Source organism: Tyto alba, unplaced genomic scaffold (assembly GCF_018691265.1).
Source record: "Tyto alba isolate M040663 unplaced genomic scaffold, T.alba_DEE_v4.0 Super-Scaffold_41, whole genome shotgun sequence".
Taxonomy (NCBI): Eukaryota; Metazoa; Chordata; class Aves; order Strigiformes; family Tytonidae; genus Tyto; species Tyto alba.
The window spans coordinates 4,323,162-4,340,109 of record NW_024881317.1 but is presented as its reverse complement, the minus strand read 5'-3'; the positions used below and the strand labels follow the sequence as shown (position 1 = coordinate 4,340,109).

At 41.0% G+C, this 16,948-nt stretch overlaps 1 protein-coding gene across 2 annotated transcripts in view; it reads right to left on the bottom strand.

The window, feature by feature from the left end:
- ADAMTS17 (ADAM metallopeptidase with thrombospondin type 1 motif 17) overlaps positions 1 to 16,948 on the bottom strand; it is a 196,731-nt gene that overhangs the window by 21,853 nt on the left and 157,930 nt on the right. For both annotated transcript variants that reach the window (XM_042804283.1, XM_042804282.1), the window contains 2 exons: positions 7,389 to 7,593; positions 1,893 to 2,045 (listed from right to left, as the gene is read on the bottom strand). In XM_042804283.1, coding sequence (XP_042660217.1) covers positions 1,893 to 2,045; positions 7,389 to 7,593 — 358 coding nt within the window. The remainder of the gene's footprint in view (positions 1 to 1,892; positions 2,046 to 7,388; positions 7,594 to 16,948) is intronic.

Below are 16,948 nucleotides of genomic sequence, written 5' to 3'. Positions count from 1 at the left end.
CAATGTATGACTGCAGCCTTTCTAGCAGTGAGCCAACATCTTTATCAGATTGGAACCATTGATACAACACTGAACTTTCAATCCATGTAATCAGTGGATACACAATTATTTCATATTCCTCCCTATAAAGAGAATCCGGGTCAATTTGCATGCCAAAATGTTTTAAAATTCCACAAATAAATAAATAATGTTATTTCACCTGTTAACACACAGGAACTGTTTGTTTTGGCCAGCTTGCATGGACTCCATGTGCCAGGTTATGAATAAAATAATGTTCAATACTCTAAACATTCTGTGATATAAATTCCTGGCTCAGCATAAATACAGACCTTTTGTATGTGGCAGGTTCTTAATGCATTCTCCAGCACTAACACCATTAAATTAATATATCTATGACAGAGTGTATCTATAAATATTCGTAATTCCTAATCACAATGTAAAAAAAATGCAATTGCAGATAAGCCAATTTGCCCATCATGGGCCTCTATTTCACTGGATTTTGCTTGCTGAAGTTTGGGTTTTTGGAAAGCAAAATGCAACTACTGTATCCCAGTGGTTTCTGCACATGCCGTACATTCCAGAACACGAAGTAGGCTTTCTGTTTAAAGAACAGTACAGTTACAAAGATAAGATAAAACTAAACTGGAATATAATATTCCTGGGAAATTTTAGTTCTTTATGCAAACATGAAGTCAGTAATGTAAAGGACACTTTATGAACAACACTGGCAAAGGCTGAGTTTCTCACACTGCCAGGCCTCCTTCCCAAGCAAGACTACCTATTACTTTAAGATCAGAATGCAAATACAGAGCAGACTCTGCTCTGGTTTAATCCACTGCATTTGGGAATTAATTCCACTGATGTCACTGGAGAAACTAGGTTCAGACAGGTCTGAATGAAGGTAAAATCCAGCCCTGAGGAAGGGACTGATGGTTTTGGCTTTGCCTTTAAAGTCATGGCTTTCTTTCATTTCAGGTGGCTGGAATAAGTCTAGGACTGGACTATGCTGTGTAGGTCCCAGACTAGTATGAAAATCAGCTGCACAACTCTGGTCTTGCATCTGTAGTAATAAAATAGTGTACTGTCTGACTCTGCATGCAGGACTTGCATGAGGCAGAGGAACAGAATTCAGTTGCGAGAGCTCTCAGTTACCCCCTGTTTCCATGTGTCTGCTAAAGCTTCCCCTCAGTAGTATTCTGTTTAACAACGGTTCTCCCAAACCTTCAGATTTATCACCTGTGGATAAGAAGATTAAGGTCCAGCTCTCTTCTCAGCTCCATACTGATGCTTTGGGGGAGACAAAAATCTCACCATAAGCTCCCTTGTGAGATTTCCCTTTTTCTCAGTGACTAGGTTCCTAACTCAAAGTGCAAATTTTTAACACATATTTACAGTAAAGAAAACCAACCTTCTGCTATTTTCTTTTTAATTTGCCCGGGCTGGACATGGGACATCTCCTTAGTCCCTGCACTCCTGGAAGATACTGCTAATGAATTCTTTTCAGTAGAATTCAGTCTGCTAACTGGAACTATTCAGTTTGCTTTCTGAAACGTGAAAAGCAGTTTCAGCATCGTTTATAAAGTAGCTTTTTGACAACAAGAGACAACCTGCGGTGGGAATCTTGTGTAGGTTTTGCCTTCAGATGGTTAAGCTGTCAATTAATACTAATTTCCATCCTATTTGGAATACACTTTTCTAAAACTTGCTGCGTCACATCCATAAGCCTGTGTTGCAATGTTTGGGTTATAAATGGCATAAGGGGAAAGTTTAAATCCCAGAAAAACCTCCAATCAAAATTTAAACTGCAAATTAACGCAGACAGCACACGGAAGCATAGCACTCTGAACATCTCTGCAATTAGAAAGGAAATACCACGTAGTGTTCACTGTTACCTTAGACCAATCTCCTGTTTTCCATTCGTAACAGCCGGTGTGATCCTCACACTCTTCCTCATCTCTTGGCCTGGTGGCTGCATCACATTTTCCTTGAGAATTTGTGCATGTCACTGTTCTTTTCTGAATCCCCTTGCCACAGTCCGCTGAGCACTGCAAAACAACAGGTATTTGTTTTCTGTTACATGAAGCCTAGAAATGATAATTTTTATCTTGGTAACAGCTAAAAGCAACAGCTGGTTTTATGAACACAGAGGAAAACTGATAACCCGTAAGATTTTCTCCCAATAATCTAAGGCCCTTTCAAACATAAAAAAGTAATTTGAAAACTATAATATCTGCTTGTGAAATATTTTACTTATGAAAAAAGGCACTTTGAAAATCAACCCTCTTTGAAAAATATCAGCTGGCATTTTGCTAGAATTGGTGTTATAGATGAAAAAAACACTCAATCTTGTGTTTAAAGGCTTATTATTATCCTGAAAAAGGATACACTGAGACTTACAACGCAGAACTGGCACATCCCTTGATGTAACATGGGAGTAAAATGATGGTGATAAATGCATTTTTAAATCACAGTGGCATGAGATCACTGTTACAAACACATTTCTGCAGTACAGTTTGTACATACTATGGGAAATCACAGTTCTCACACATGTTCTCATGTGAAACACATACATGACCTTCACTCGTTGATTTGCCATATTCTCATCATTATGCTAGTTCCAAAGAATTTCAAATGTACAAAAGGGATAGCTCAGGAGAGGCACTATTCAGTGAGCCACAGTGTTGTGATCAGCTTCCAACCATGGCCAGCAAGCTAGCCACAGACGTCAGCAGGGACGAGACAGACTTCCCAACACCAAAAACATAAGCAGGGACTGTCTGAAGTCCTCTGAGAAAGCAGTGGGCTACTAGAGCTGCTCAAATCAGTTGCTGAAGGAAGTCCTGATTCATACATTTGGGTACTCTAACAAACATTCATGTGTGTGAGCACAAATTATCCACAAATGTTTTTGTGCCTGGGCACTATTAAGGTAGCTTCTAAAAAGCCAGGATAACTGGTCACCCATTTGTTATCTCTGCCAATGGTTTGCTGGAAATTCTGTTTTACTGGAGAATTTGTGTTGATTTCATTGACTGTACTAGGTGGGAAAAGGACACTGGGATGAACTGAAACAGAATTTCTGTTTTAAAATAACCAGTTTGGTAATAGAATACCAGATCTGCTGATGCTGTTGCAGCCATGTGAGTGCATGCCACTACACAACAGCATAGCTAGTCTCTCTGCTCTTCATTTTCATGCCACTGCAGCGGTTAAGAGTGAAAAATTTTCTCTAAGAGCCACTGGGGACAGGTGGGTGGAAAAATGATATATGTACCAACTGAGATAAAAACTAACCTCCCCTAGCATGTCAAGTTCTCCCCTTCAGGGGATCAGCATGGAAAAGACAGTTGATTTGACACTGAATAAATAGTGAAGATATGAGATATTCTGTGAGGTCTTTTGAATGTATTCCAAGAAGCTTTTCCATCCAGGGGGTCTGTGCTGGAAACAAGCGTCAGCTTGATATAAATTACATCAAATGGACAAATCTCAGCATGCCTGTCTAACCGTCTTAAAAATACAATCCAGGCAGTTCTGACCTGCTGGCCTTGTTAAGGACATGAATGACAAGCGTTTATGAGCTGGCAAGCAAACAGACATGCCTTTAAATACTTCAGAGCACTACAAAGTGACTTCTTGAAAATCTGGGAAACCTTCCACTTAATTTACTATGTGCTGCTCATGGCGTGACCTCCTTACGGATGTAACATCTTTGTAACAAGCACAGTTGTATAGTTCTGCTAGATACGGGGATGAATTCTTCCAGGCTTTGCAGAATTCCAGAAACTGCTTTGCTGGACTCCTCAGAGCGCAAGACTTGCCAGAGGTCCCAGGCTGGAGCTCCCTAAATGGTACCTTAAAGCCATGAATTTGCCCCAAGTGGTACAGACTTTCCCAAATTATGTATCATTTTCCTCAGTCCTCAGGGTGGACTCCTCAGGGTTGCACTAGTTCATCTCAGACTACAAAGCACAATATATAAAATCTTTCAAATAGTCCAATTTACTCAAAGTAAACCAAACTGAAGTGGGAGTATTTTTCACAGTAGGAGAAATCTCTAGGTGGGTTTTACAAGCAAGTCTGGGAAAAACACCAACTGTTTGTTCTTCCCACAAGCTTTTAAGTCATTCACAGATTAATATTGCATATACTTTCCTAGACAAAACAGCATTTGCAAAATGTTTCCAACAGATCTTTGGTGGTCACATATAAATCACCCTCTATAAGAGATTTTTTCTTTCCTCAAGTCCTCTGTTTTCACGAAGAATTTCTTACCATATAGATTTTACAGAGATTCCACAACAGAGCAGTCTACAAATTAAAACGTGCAGTCCCTGAGTGTCCAGCTGAGATCATCAAGTTTTATTTTATTAACAAATTAATTAGTCAAATCCCATGAGGTTTTGTAAAGGAGCAACACAACTTTGCAGTTAAGACACAGCTCCTTTATTTGAAAGAAATTAGTATTTTTCTCTACTCTAGTTCCCTAACGGCAAAAACATTCACCTTTTGCTGACAGTCTCTATTTTTGTCATTAAAAATGGGTTGAGCAGTACTTTGCCCAAAACAATCTCAAGCGTTTGGCAATAAAAGGGGAACTTAATTTTTTCCACAATGAAGATTGCATTGGAATTTGCTTTGAAAACAAACAGTTTTGATTGGGGACCAGACATCAGCGTGGTCAGCTGTTTTTTGTTGTATAACCAAAAAGTTCAAAAACATACATGAGAAAATGGATTTATAAAAGGATACCATTACTGTGATATTTACTCCACAACATCAGATTAAAACGTTAAGGATTAAAGTGATTACCACTGAAAAAAGTCCTAGTTATGAGAAGTGTTCAAACTGGCAGAGCATCAAATGTGTCCTGGAGTCAACTCTGCTACATAATAGCATCAAATGTGTCAGAACAAGAACAAATTTAAAATCACAAGTGGGCAAGACATGACAAAAGGTAAATTTAACAAAGGAAAAGTAAACCAGTTATTGAAAAAATTATCTAAAAATATTAAATATTTGCAAATGAGTTACATGGTCACAATTATGGAAGGTTTTCACTCTGGAAAAAGTCTTCTGCAACTTGATTTACTCCATTTCATAAAAAGGAGAGAGAAGTACCTGGGATTGTTAACAAAAGACCCAAGTGAAAATTCCCCGTGTAAACCAGGTAGGAACTGCACCATAAGAATAGCCTCAGCTATAAACAGTTCAGCTGGTTCAGCTATAAGACAAAGAGGTCATCATCTGAAAGAGTTACTTCTATAACACACAAAAGACCTACCAGACAACTTATTAAAACCTTGGTGTGTTGCTCCACATCTTTTGAAATGAAAGAACTCAGAAAGAGAATGAATCTCATGCACTGGTGAACAGATGCAGCATCCTACTGAAAGGAAACACTACTCTCACTTAACTATATCATCTCACTTGCCAAACGATTTCCTGTTCAAAAGGTGGACAATGGAATCACATTGTTTCTGTTAAGAGACACTGTTCCTCAGTGCAAGATCCCTTGTATCCTGAGCTTCTGTGACTTTTAAGCACATTTCTAACAATAATATTTTGCAAAAGCTCTTTGACAAGGTTTTAAACAGGAGCTCACTGTTCCAAAACAGAGATTAATAACAAGGAAAAATCCTTCCCACAGAAATGACTGTTGCTGGACAGTCCCATACCACAGCCAGTCTGGAATGAGACTGGTAGAGCTGTAAGCACGGCACCAAGAGTAAAAAGATCTTCTCGTCATTCAGATGAGTCTAACAGCTACAACATCAAAACTAACATGGACATCCTATCAGGACTGTTACTCACAAGGTACTGACAAAGTTGCCCTGTATTAGCTGAGTCCTGGTCATGAATGGTAGGCATCCTCCCAGTTTGCTCTGTTGCTAAACAAAACACACACTGTCTGTGGTGGTGCGATCCTCACCCCCTGGGCAGCTTGGTGCTAAGTGTGATTCCACCCATCTCCCCCGGGAGGTATGTCCACCTGGAGAGATAAGGGCTGCTAATGGCAGTGAATCAGAACGTTAAGGAGCCTGGCTCCTGCCCCTCCCTCCGAAATGGTTATCACAGTCCCTCATCTCCTAATGGTCTGGCACACCTGTACCGGTGATGTGATCAAATGAGAACAAGAACAGTTGCACCTTCATCAAATTCTTGTGCAACTGCTGGAAGATACCAGAGTAGTTCATTGTTCAAGCTGGGCCTGAGCAAAAACAAATGACAAAAGTCAGTTATCTTGGACCCTATAAATTGCGACTCCAAGTGAGACCCTTTGGGCTCTCCTGGATTGCAGTGGGCCTGTGACCAGCAGCTCCCCTGAGCTGGGACTCTGCTCAGGTATCAAAAACCTTAAGGTGTTGTCTGCTGTCAGAGCTGATGAAAGGCCAGGGCGATGTCAACCCACTGGAGTCTCAATTATCACCTGTTGAGGAATGTCAAAGCATTGTGAGTATTTGCTCTAAACTCGAGGAGGGAACTTTTACTTTGAGTTAGCTTCTCTTCCTCTTTCTCTGCCTATTGGTGTGTGGGTACATAATTTATTTTATTGGATCCAAATACTTTGTCCTGTGTGTTTTTGCATGTTTTTGTCTTTGTGTATGCGTGCACACATATGTATATATGTATTGATTTAAGATACCATATAGTAAGTTAGAGTGAATCTTGTCATCTTAGAATCTGTAGATAAGTCGCTATTTTAATTACAACATCTTCCTGAATTATTTTGTATGTATTTAAACTCATTAATGATCAAGTACTATTAGTTATTAATAAATTTTGATTTGTTGTTAAATCATCACCGTGCTAATACTTTCATCTGCGACACTGTCTAGAGCACATATCATTTATATCTGAAATAGGTTTATAATATCTGAGAATAATTTCTTAACGCTGCAACTATGTGGAGATGCACCTTTTATACAAAGTATAACCAGCTTTTCCATGTTCCTAGAATTACACAAAAGAAGGTTGGATCAGACCCAGAGATTGTACATTCTCTGTAACATGCAGATGCTTGATAAATCTGGTATTTGTTTCACATTGCATTTAAATGGAGCCAGAAGCCCTGGTGGGTTACTATAGTTCTGGCCTCAGGTCAGTGAAATGTTTTTCCTTGCTGGTCAGAGTTTTCAGATGGAAAGATATAGTTACTATAGCATGATATCTAAAACTTGCCTTAATAACTGATCCGGTATCGAATACAAACCTCAGTTCCAAACTGATCATCTCAACAAATTACAGTTCTACCCATTTCTCAATACTGTGAGGCACTGAGTATGCTGAGTGTGAGAACATGCATAATGCTAAGCACTTAGCTGGATTAGGGCCAGTGTATCCAGAGCTGTGTGCAGTCTGGCTCCTTTCTTGAATCAAGTTCCTACCTTTGACCACTCTGATGCTTCCCAGATAGAAAGGCAATCCCGTCCTTCACAGCTCTGTACTGTTGTTGGTTTGTTGCCAAGGCAGTAGAGGTCTCTCGTATTAACGTAGGTGCCATTTTGCAGCTGATAAACACAAGTCACTTCCCGGTGCTGGACACCTTTCTCACAAGTAGCAGAGCAGGGGCTCCAGTGGCCAGTCACCCACCTGGGAAGGAGCCAGAGAAAGAATGTTAAAAAACTGGTGAGATAAAATATTATGCTTCATTTAAAAACAGTGAGAAATGGGCAACTCTTCCTAGATTTGGGTGTTCTTCGATGTTGCTATATTGCCGTCACACTTGGATCACCTGATCACCTTTGGAAGCTGAAGTGTGTAAAGCAGAAAAGTGTTGGTATATAAGCGATTATCCACTCCTGTTTCCATGCTAGACAGAAACACAAACTCTGTATAGCTCCCTTTAACCCCCACTCTCTACAGTGTGGCTGCATTTTTTCCCCCAGATAAAGACAGACTTGTCTGCAGACCATCCTATCCCACAAATATTGTTGTCTTTGAGACGTACCTCGGCAAACCACTGCTGCACATCTTCACTGTGCAGTGGGGCTGTGCAGAGAACCTAAACGTACTGTATACAAACTGGGACGGTGCTACGGCCAGACACCTAACCCGAAACAACTTTCCTACATCCAGGACCAGCGTCAGCTTTTCTAGCCCTATGTTCTATGACCTCAAAGCATACAAATCCTCTACATTCCAGACTATTAGAATGCAAGGACTTCTCCTGCCTCACTTTCAGTTCAATCTCTCACAGCTGCTGGTCAGATTTCACTTTTCATAATTGGGCCTTCCAGGATTTTAATTGGGATCACATCTGTTTGAAGTTCATGCCATTAGAGGCCTCAAAAATGGAGACTAACTGGCCATGTTCATTGTTAGATCTGAATTGCGTTTAACTGCCAAGGCTCAAGAAGTACTTAACAAGACAAGATATTCCCTATAGAAAGGATCCTACAGTGTTGTTTCAAAGCTGCTGTAGCTTACAAGGATGTGCCATAACCCAGTCTGGATGGGGGCGGGGGGTATTTCCTTATTTCCATCAGTTCTCTGAGCCTTTGGGATTCATTTGCTTTGTAAGCTCATTTTAGTTGCCATTCTCTTCCCCTTCGATCCAAGTGTGCTGGGAACAAATACCTGGCCTTTTTTTTGCCATGTGCTTTGTTATGTCTTTCAAGGCTCTTTGTCAAACACCTGGCACAACATCGTGAGGTGTTCGGGTTCCTCCAAAGTAAGGAACACACTGTTGCTGTGAGCAGTCTCCAGTTCTGGGCGTGCAAGAAAAATGAGGCGACCTCACTGTGCTGTCTTCCAGCTCAGCGTAAGGCCAACTGAAAAGCTGCTATTGACTCCAGCAAGTGCTGGAAGCAACACTGTGGTTAGAGCTGGGCTACAAAACAGTGAAGAAAATGTCTAAGAACAATCTGAATTAGGAGGTATGTAGGGAGGAACAATTTTTTTCCTAAAGACAAGCAGCATCGATCTTTACGCTTCCTGCAATCTGTCAATGAGGAACATGTTCTCTGTAATTACAGGCATTCCTGTATGAAGTGAAAGACTGGAACAATGACTGTGTAGGTGCTATGCATCGGAAGGCTATCGTGCCTTTCTCACCAGGTAATTGACCTTCTAGCCTGTTATTTAGGACTGTCATTTAGATTTGTATCCTTATACCATGAATCTTTTACTTGTCACCCAATCTTGGGTTGTCTATTATGATAAGTGGCTCAAATAAGACTTCTCAAAAACAAGTCTGCTCAGAAATACTGGTCATTTTGCTGAAGGCTCCTGCGGTCCAGGTAGAGCACCATATGTGCCAACTCATTAACCACATTTCTTTTGAAGTTGCCACATAACTTCTCTTAAACGAATCAGACAACTGTTTCCCATCTTCCCATTCCTGAACGGGGAAAAATCAGTTCTGCACCATTTGTAGAAACACCTTCACTCGGTGCAATTGTCATTAACTCATTTGCCAAATGCTATGACCTGGTGTGAGAGCCCTGATGACTGTGATGACAGTGAAGGCAGAAGCCATTTGGTTCGAGCAGGACGGGAGCAGGCAGGCTGGCCACCTGTCTTTTGTGGAACAGGGCCCCGCTCAGATGTTTCTCTGCATTAAAGCAGTTGACACATCTGCGAATTTCCGTTGGCTAAAACAGCTGGCAAGACACCAAACGTGTTTCTCTAGACAGTAGTTTTGGTGCATCCCTGTAGCCAAGTGCTTGGTATTTTGCTTACGGAATGGGAAAATGCCAGCTGGGTAATCGAATACTAGGGCTGAAAGACTGACAAAAATAGCTTTGAAGTGCAGAAATCAGTGCTCATGACAATTAATAGCCAGGTTCCCTTGATATCAGCTGGGCTCTGCCCTGTCAGAGCAAATGTGGAGGGAGTTATCTATCTGGGTGAAGGAACCTCTCAACAAGGACATGGAGGGGGAAAGAGTGACTTTGCTTTATGAGCTGAATGTGAGTCACAGGGCCGGGAATGGTTTCTGTACAGGCTCCACTGAACTAATATTCACTTCAGCACTGTACCCTCACTGTGATCTACAGCTACTGGCAATAGAAAAAGGGAAAGGGACTGAAAGCAAAGGAGAAAGATGAAAATACATTCTTGGCAGAGGCTGTCTGTGAGCTTGTGTTTAGCATGGGCAGCATGCAGCATGCCAACTATTCCCAAGATGCCCTAAAGAAGTAAGGTTGTGACTTTTCTTTCAGGAAGGAAAATTCCTTTTTTAATTTTTTGTTGTTGTTGCTCTTGTGGAGGGGAGAAATCACCTAATTTCTACTCTGTTCAGTGGTCTCTAGTTAGTGCTGCTCTAGCACAGATATGACAGAGTGTAACTGGAAAACTGACACTGAAAAAACAAATACTATCATCATCATGAGAAGAATGATTTCACAGGGCATGAGCCAAAACCCAGGGAATCAATACAAAGCTGTGCCTGTGGTGAGAATGCAATCTCCATCTTTTTTGTCAGTGGCATCTGTATGGCCAGCTTCAGCTACTGATCCACTACACCCACTCCTGATCTCAGCCCAATGGTTACAAATAAGGTGGGACTATACTGTAAGGAATCTCTGAAATCTCACAGCCCACTCTGTCCTACTTGTGACAACTGCTGCTAACATGGAATCAAAATACTCTAGAAATGAAAGGCTATTTTAAAGTGGTGGGTTTAGTTTCATATCCAAGAGACGAGTGACAGATTAAATGTTTGAATAATAATATCAGTAAGGTAGGCTATTTTCGAAGGGGGTGATCACTTTGACCACAAAACTTCATCCTCTCAGTGAAATTTCTGCTTGGTTCAATGGCTTGTAAAAATGATCTGACAAACAAGTAAATGTGAGTCCTATGTGCAGTACTGGCAGTGCCCTGATCTTCCCCCCCAGGTCTCCTGAAGCTCCCTTCAGAGGCAGCTGAAAATATTATTTTAGTGTCTGTAAGACACAGAATCACTGCAACTACATTTCAACAACATCATTCACAACCGAAGTGGAAAGACAAGGGATTTATGGATAAAGTGATTAAATATGAAAATTTTTGCCAGTTTCATATTTGGTAAAGGAATGTGTAGCATGGTATTAGCATAATTACTACCTTCAAGTAATATATACACAGGGAAGAAGAATGTGATGCACAAGTAGTATCACATTATGGTTACTATTAAATTACACTAGAGACAGATTTTCCCCTCTACACTGTCATTATACCTTTTGAACACACCTGGATGTGTTTAAGAATGAGACTTTTAATTAAAAAAAAAAAAAAAAAGGTAAGTATTCTTCTTATGACAACATAAAAAATAATTCCAGTGTTCTAACTCAAAACACCAAGCCAGCTTTGTAATATCAACTAAACCAATTAACTATTGTACATTAAGGCCTGTGTATATCATATAGACCATTTGGCTTCCAGTTATGTTTTGAGCCTGTAAACTGATCTAAGGGATTGGCTGACACCTCAGCTCTTTTCAGTTTGGTCTTTCCCTCCCAGGTTATAACCTATCTTCTGTTGGACCACGTGAGTGCTCTAGCTGGAGTCCCTGGAGAGCCTCTCATGTTTCCAACGAGCACGGATTTATGTGACAAATACACTCATCTTTCTCACAACCACTAACCAGGGATAGCTTTATCCATGGTATATTTTTGTAATCTTACCTCTATAGAAGATTCAAGAGCTAGAAGATCCCTGCTGGTGGTTAGATTTAGGAAGAAGGTGATGAGCTTTTAAGCACAGATTTTTTAACCCAGTCAGTGGCTGTCTTTCTAGCTAAAAAATGCCCAGAAGGGTGTGTTTTTCTCTAGCCTCAAAAAGCTGGGATGGGCAGGCCATGCAATCTGAGAGGGCTGTTTTAAATCTTTGCCTTCTGTGTCTTCCTCAACCTCTGACCTCTCTATCTCTTCTGAGGAATTGGGAGTTCTTCTTCTAATCTGCTTTGGCAACACTCATCTGGCAGGCCCCTGGAGCAAACTTGAAATATCTTTTGGAGGTTCAGTTCATCATTTGAACTTTCTATGGTCTGGATTAGTCATTAACCTTGAATTATTCACTCTACCTACTTGCTTAAGACTCCCACATTTTCTAGGGAAAATAATGTCTACAGCACTAGGTACAAAAACTCAGGGGAGATGAACGTCTGCAAATGAAGACTTGTAGCTAACGATTTTGGAAAAAATGTTATGAAGATAAGATGGTCAAGGCTGAAGAATGGGGTGGGGAAGCGCAATCAAAAGACATGAGGTCACTTTTCAGAGATTTGTAGCCTCTTATAATACAAAGCTGATACATATTCTAGGGTAAATATTGAAGCCCATTAAATTTCACCTGGTTATTTCTATCTTGAGCCCTGCAGAAGACCGGTGCCTACAAGATGGTTCTGCTCCACTAACTAAACATCCATGACATTCTTGTGCATGCACTATCTACAGGGATTGCCTTACTTTTGTTCCCCACCCCCCAGTGCTACAGTGAAATTAATTTCCCTGCTTTCAAAATAATAGTTTGGATGTGACCAAAGACATATTTGCAATAACATTTTTTTTCCGTTTTTATTAAACCTGTTTTTTTTTTTAGAGCTGGCTCTTAACTACAGCTACTGCTAAATAAAGTATCAGAGGGAATTTGCTAACAAACAAGACAGCTAGTCTGAAAAAGCACTTGTGACCAAGTAATCTAAACCTTTTGGATTAACATACAGTGTTGCACTAATGTACAGGTGAGGATAATTCCATGTCTAGTTAGCACTGGTTGTCTTTAGCACCAGTCTGTGATGCAAAATCATGTCAAAGGCGCTCTTAAGTTTTCTGAGGCACCTGAATGAAACTGTGGCTCTACTGATGGTAGCCAAAATTCAGACCAACTTGCAGTGGGGCCAGGATTTCACACTGGATAATTTTAGTAAGTAGAACTGGAAAAGATTTCTGGGACTCAGTCACGTGGAATTGACGGTCAGATATTTTTTGCTTACAGCTATCAAACTAAGTTCATGCTTGAATATGCAGGAAACCCTGTTTACAAATGGGCTCATGATTTCCATGAAATACATACACTTTGCTATTGTATCTTTCTCTCCCTACACACTTCTGAAACTCTCCACCATATCTCTACTATACTGGGGTCAAAACAATCAGGTGAATCTTGACTTTTGGGAACAGGTTGTGCCACACCCAGTCACTAGAAGGTTTTTGTTTTGTTTTGTTTTTTTTTTTGAAAAAAGTACAAGGAATCTAGTAGAATAATACAGCTGCTGATGTCGAAAGTAGAACTCCAAGACTAACATTCCTGTCTGATTGCCTTTATAAACAGTGCTCAGTAATTTTCCAGTACAGTAGTCATTCTGCTAACAGACTTGCCAACTTTCACTCACACAGGTTTCTTTTTTTCTTTAGTGATTATCATTTTGACAGCTTTATTTTTTTTAATCTCCCACCAATTATAAGATCGGCCATAGGACAATGTTTTATAATTTACATGCACCTTGGGAAGTTTTTTTTAAATGGAAGAGATTGTATTCTTCCTCCTCCCTCCCCCAAATTGAGCAGATCACTCAGTTTTGGAGGATTCAGTGTGATGTTGGTCGAGTCGGTGTCCTTCTGGCTGGCAGCTGCCTCACTACACTGAGGCACAGAATATCAGCACTCTCAGCTCCCTTTTGCAGTGAGTTATCCCTACCCTGACCATGGCTGGTGTAGCTTTGATGGGGCAAGAGGTGTCCAGCTTCATTCCCTGCCTTTCAAGGCAGGCAGTGCCTTTTCCTCAGCTCACACCACAGGATGCAAATGGTGTGAAGAACACTACAGAAGGCAGCAGTAGGAGTGAATTTCACAATTACTTATTTTGCTAATTATCCTGATAATCCTTCCTTGCGGGTGAAGACTGCACTTGCCCTGAAGAGCCTCAAACCAAAGAAGCACAGATCATTTAACATTTTAAAACAAGGCAATGTTCAACCATAGGTTGAGTCAAACATTATAATGGTTATAACTGTGATGTAAGCCAGCCTGGGTGTTTACACCAAAGCTAAGAAACCTGTCTCATGATTCCATGTGAAAACTAATGCCAAGTTAACTTCTGCTCTAGTAAGTAGTCATCTTGAATTATTTTCTGTTAATGCATTTATCACTAGACAGTAAGACCTACTCATTCTACTCTCTGTCTGTTCCCAAGCCTTCTCATACTTCTCTTCCAGAATTGCTTCATTGAGCTGAGTTGCAGGATTTGCTTGGAAATATCTTTTTGTCTTTCAGTAGCTAATTAACTACTGACTGCCTGTTGCTGTACTTGATGAACTGCCTGCAACCTGGAATGCATGTGATTTTGTCTCCTTCTAGTGGACGCTGATAACCAGACTTGCCCACCACAGGACATCAGCTACCCACTCACAAAAGTGCCCAGAAGGCTCTCAGGCACTTTCTGGTCCAAAGCATTTGGCTTCTACTCCTGCAAGACCTGCTGGAGACGTGCCGCAGCATCCCACTGCCGGCAGCCCCGGGCGCTTTCCCGGCAGAGCAGCCACCAGAGCGCAGCATCGCCCGCTCGCTCGGCCGCCTGCAGCTACCGCGTCTTGCACAGTGGCCAGCACGGTCCTGGCAAATTCATTAAGCTCAAACTGATTCTAGAGATCCCAACTCCAGTTTTGGGAAGTACTTCAAAATGAGCTCTTACGTGGTGCCTCCTTGGATCAGAGGGTGCTAACATTACTATTTATGCCAGATTTCCAGGCTAAAATGATTTGAAACCCTCCTCATGGCTGTTCCTTCTTTTCTCCTTTTCATGTAACCAAAATCAAAACACCCCAAAGGAGATGCCTCCTAGCACAAGGCACAGGTGAGGTTTTGAACTTGCTGCCATTGAACCTTACGGATGATAAACATTTGTATGGGTTCCAAAAGAGTCTGACTGCGTTAATGAAAGAACATACCCATTTGGAACCACTAAATATCTAGCTCAGTCCCTTCAGTTAACAGACACTCCCAATATGTCCCTCCAGTTTAGTATAATTTCCATACAGTCCTGCAAGTAATTTGCTAACATTCTCAAGGAGTTTTCCATCATACCGCTCCCCACCAAATTCTACTATTTGCAAGACTTTCACCTCACAAAATAAATTCAAAACTGTTCTGCTCCCCATCTACCTGTGATGATAACACAAATAAACATGGTGCAAACAGACCACAATCAGGGATACAGATTTCTGTATTGGACTGTTAAACAGAGCACTGTCATGGGTATATGGTGGAGTCTAGAGGGAGAGGTGGACTCTCAGACAGCGAGGGTCATACAGATAAGCACCATGAGCTTTAATCAGACCAGGAATCAAAGCAATGGGCACTATCAACCATTGCACACTGAGGCACCATGCTCTGAGTGGTCATTAGCCTTTTGGGCAGGTCGGTGAGGTGCTGAGACAGCTGAGGCCTTGGCTGACTCTTCTAACTGGCTTCATTTTTCCCCCAAGGGGCATCACTGCAGTGCGTGAGCCCTTGGAGGGGACAATGTTGGATTCCAGTCCACAGATGGAAAAGTGAAAGGGGAACAGAAGAAAGAAAGAAAGAAAGAAGTGATCCATGTAACCACATAACTGACCTCAGCAGCGTGCCAGTTTTTAGAGCAGATCTGAAGGGAAACAATAATCAAGGACATAGTGGTAAATGGATGCAACATAGGTTTCCTCCAGGCAAAAACTCATTGGCTGTATTTCTTTGATTAAAATAACTGATTTTCCAGACAAAGGAAATGTGGTAGACTTAATCTATTTGGTTATCATTAAAGAACTCCCTCTGCTGCACTGGAAATGCTTATGTAAGTTGGAGAAATTGGTGATATGCTGGGAAACATGGATATCAATGTGCAATTTGTATGGTGAGAGCTGGCCACAGTGTAGTGCTGTAAAGGAGTATCAGGTATGAAAGGAATTTAGATTAGTTACCAGTGGAGTTCCTGAAAGATCTGTCTTGCATTTGATCTAATTTAGTATATTCATTAATAACCTTGGCACAAAAAGAAGAAAACTGCTGAAAAGTGGGGAAAATGCAAACAATACGAAGTCTAGAAGCACTGTCAATGCAACAGAGGATTAGGATGTCACACAGGAAGAACTGAACAACATTGAGTACTGCAATAACAGAGATAGGATGAAAACTTAATAGCATACAGTGCAAGGCTGTGTGCTTAGGGACTAATAACAAGCATTTGTGTGTTATAGTAGCATTCATATGTTGAAACAAATGAGGAGGAAACCATCTAGAATGACTCTAAGCCACAAATATGATGCCGCCATGAAAAAAGCAAAGCATGTAGCAGGAGAGTTACTGCCAGTGAAGACCAAAGAGTACGAATGTAACTGTGTAAGGGCTCAGTTGGACTGAGACTGGGATCCTCCGTACAATTCTGGTCACTTATGCACTCAAATTATGAACTCAAATAATGGAAAATAGAGCATTAGCAGAGAAGATGACAACGGAAATGAAGAATTGATGCACACTCTGATCCAATAAGAAGTTAAATGATGAGATGATACACTGGTTTTCTGTGTCATATGGCACTTAGCCCAAGGCAAAGAGCTAGGGAGGGAAAATACGATATAAGCGAAGAAACAGAGCTGTTGCAAGAATAAATGGCTGAAAAATGGCAATGAATAATTTAGGCTGGAAATAAAAGATCTTGAGCCACATGAGCAGCAAGGTCACAGGAGAGTCTTCCAGTGAGGGAAGGAGACTGGAGCAAAATCAGTTTATGGAAAGGAGACTATGACATGCTGCTGGTAGTAGCCGAAAGCTAACCCTTGGACTCAGGAGATACTTTAAAGCCCTAAACAGTGAAAATAAAGGCTCAGGCCTCCTGTGGTTTTTTGTAGGTGAAGGCAGGGATTTCTGGCTTTTATGTTGCTGTTAAGCATCTGTGTAGGAATACCACATATTCAGCAGGTCCCTGAAAGAACTCAATCTCTATTAAAATCTGTTACAGCAAAGAGGAGGAAAATTAACAGTGTTTG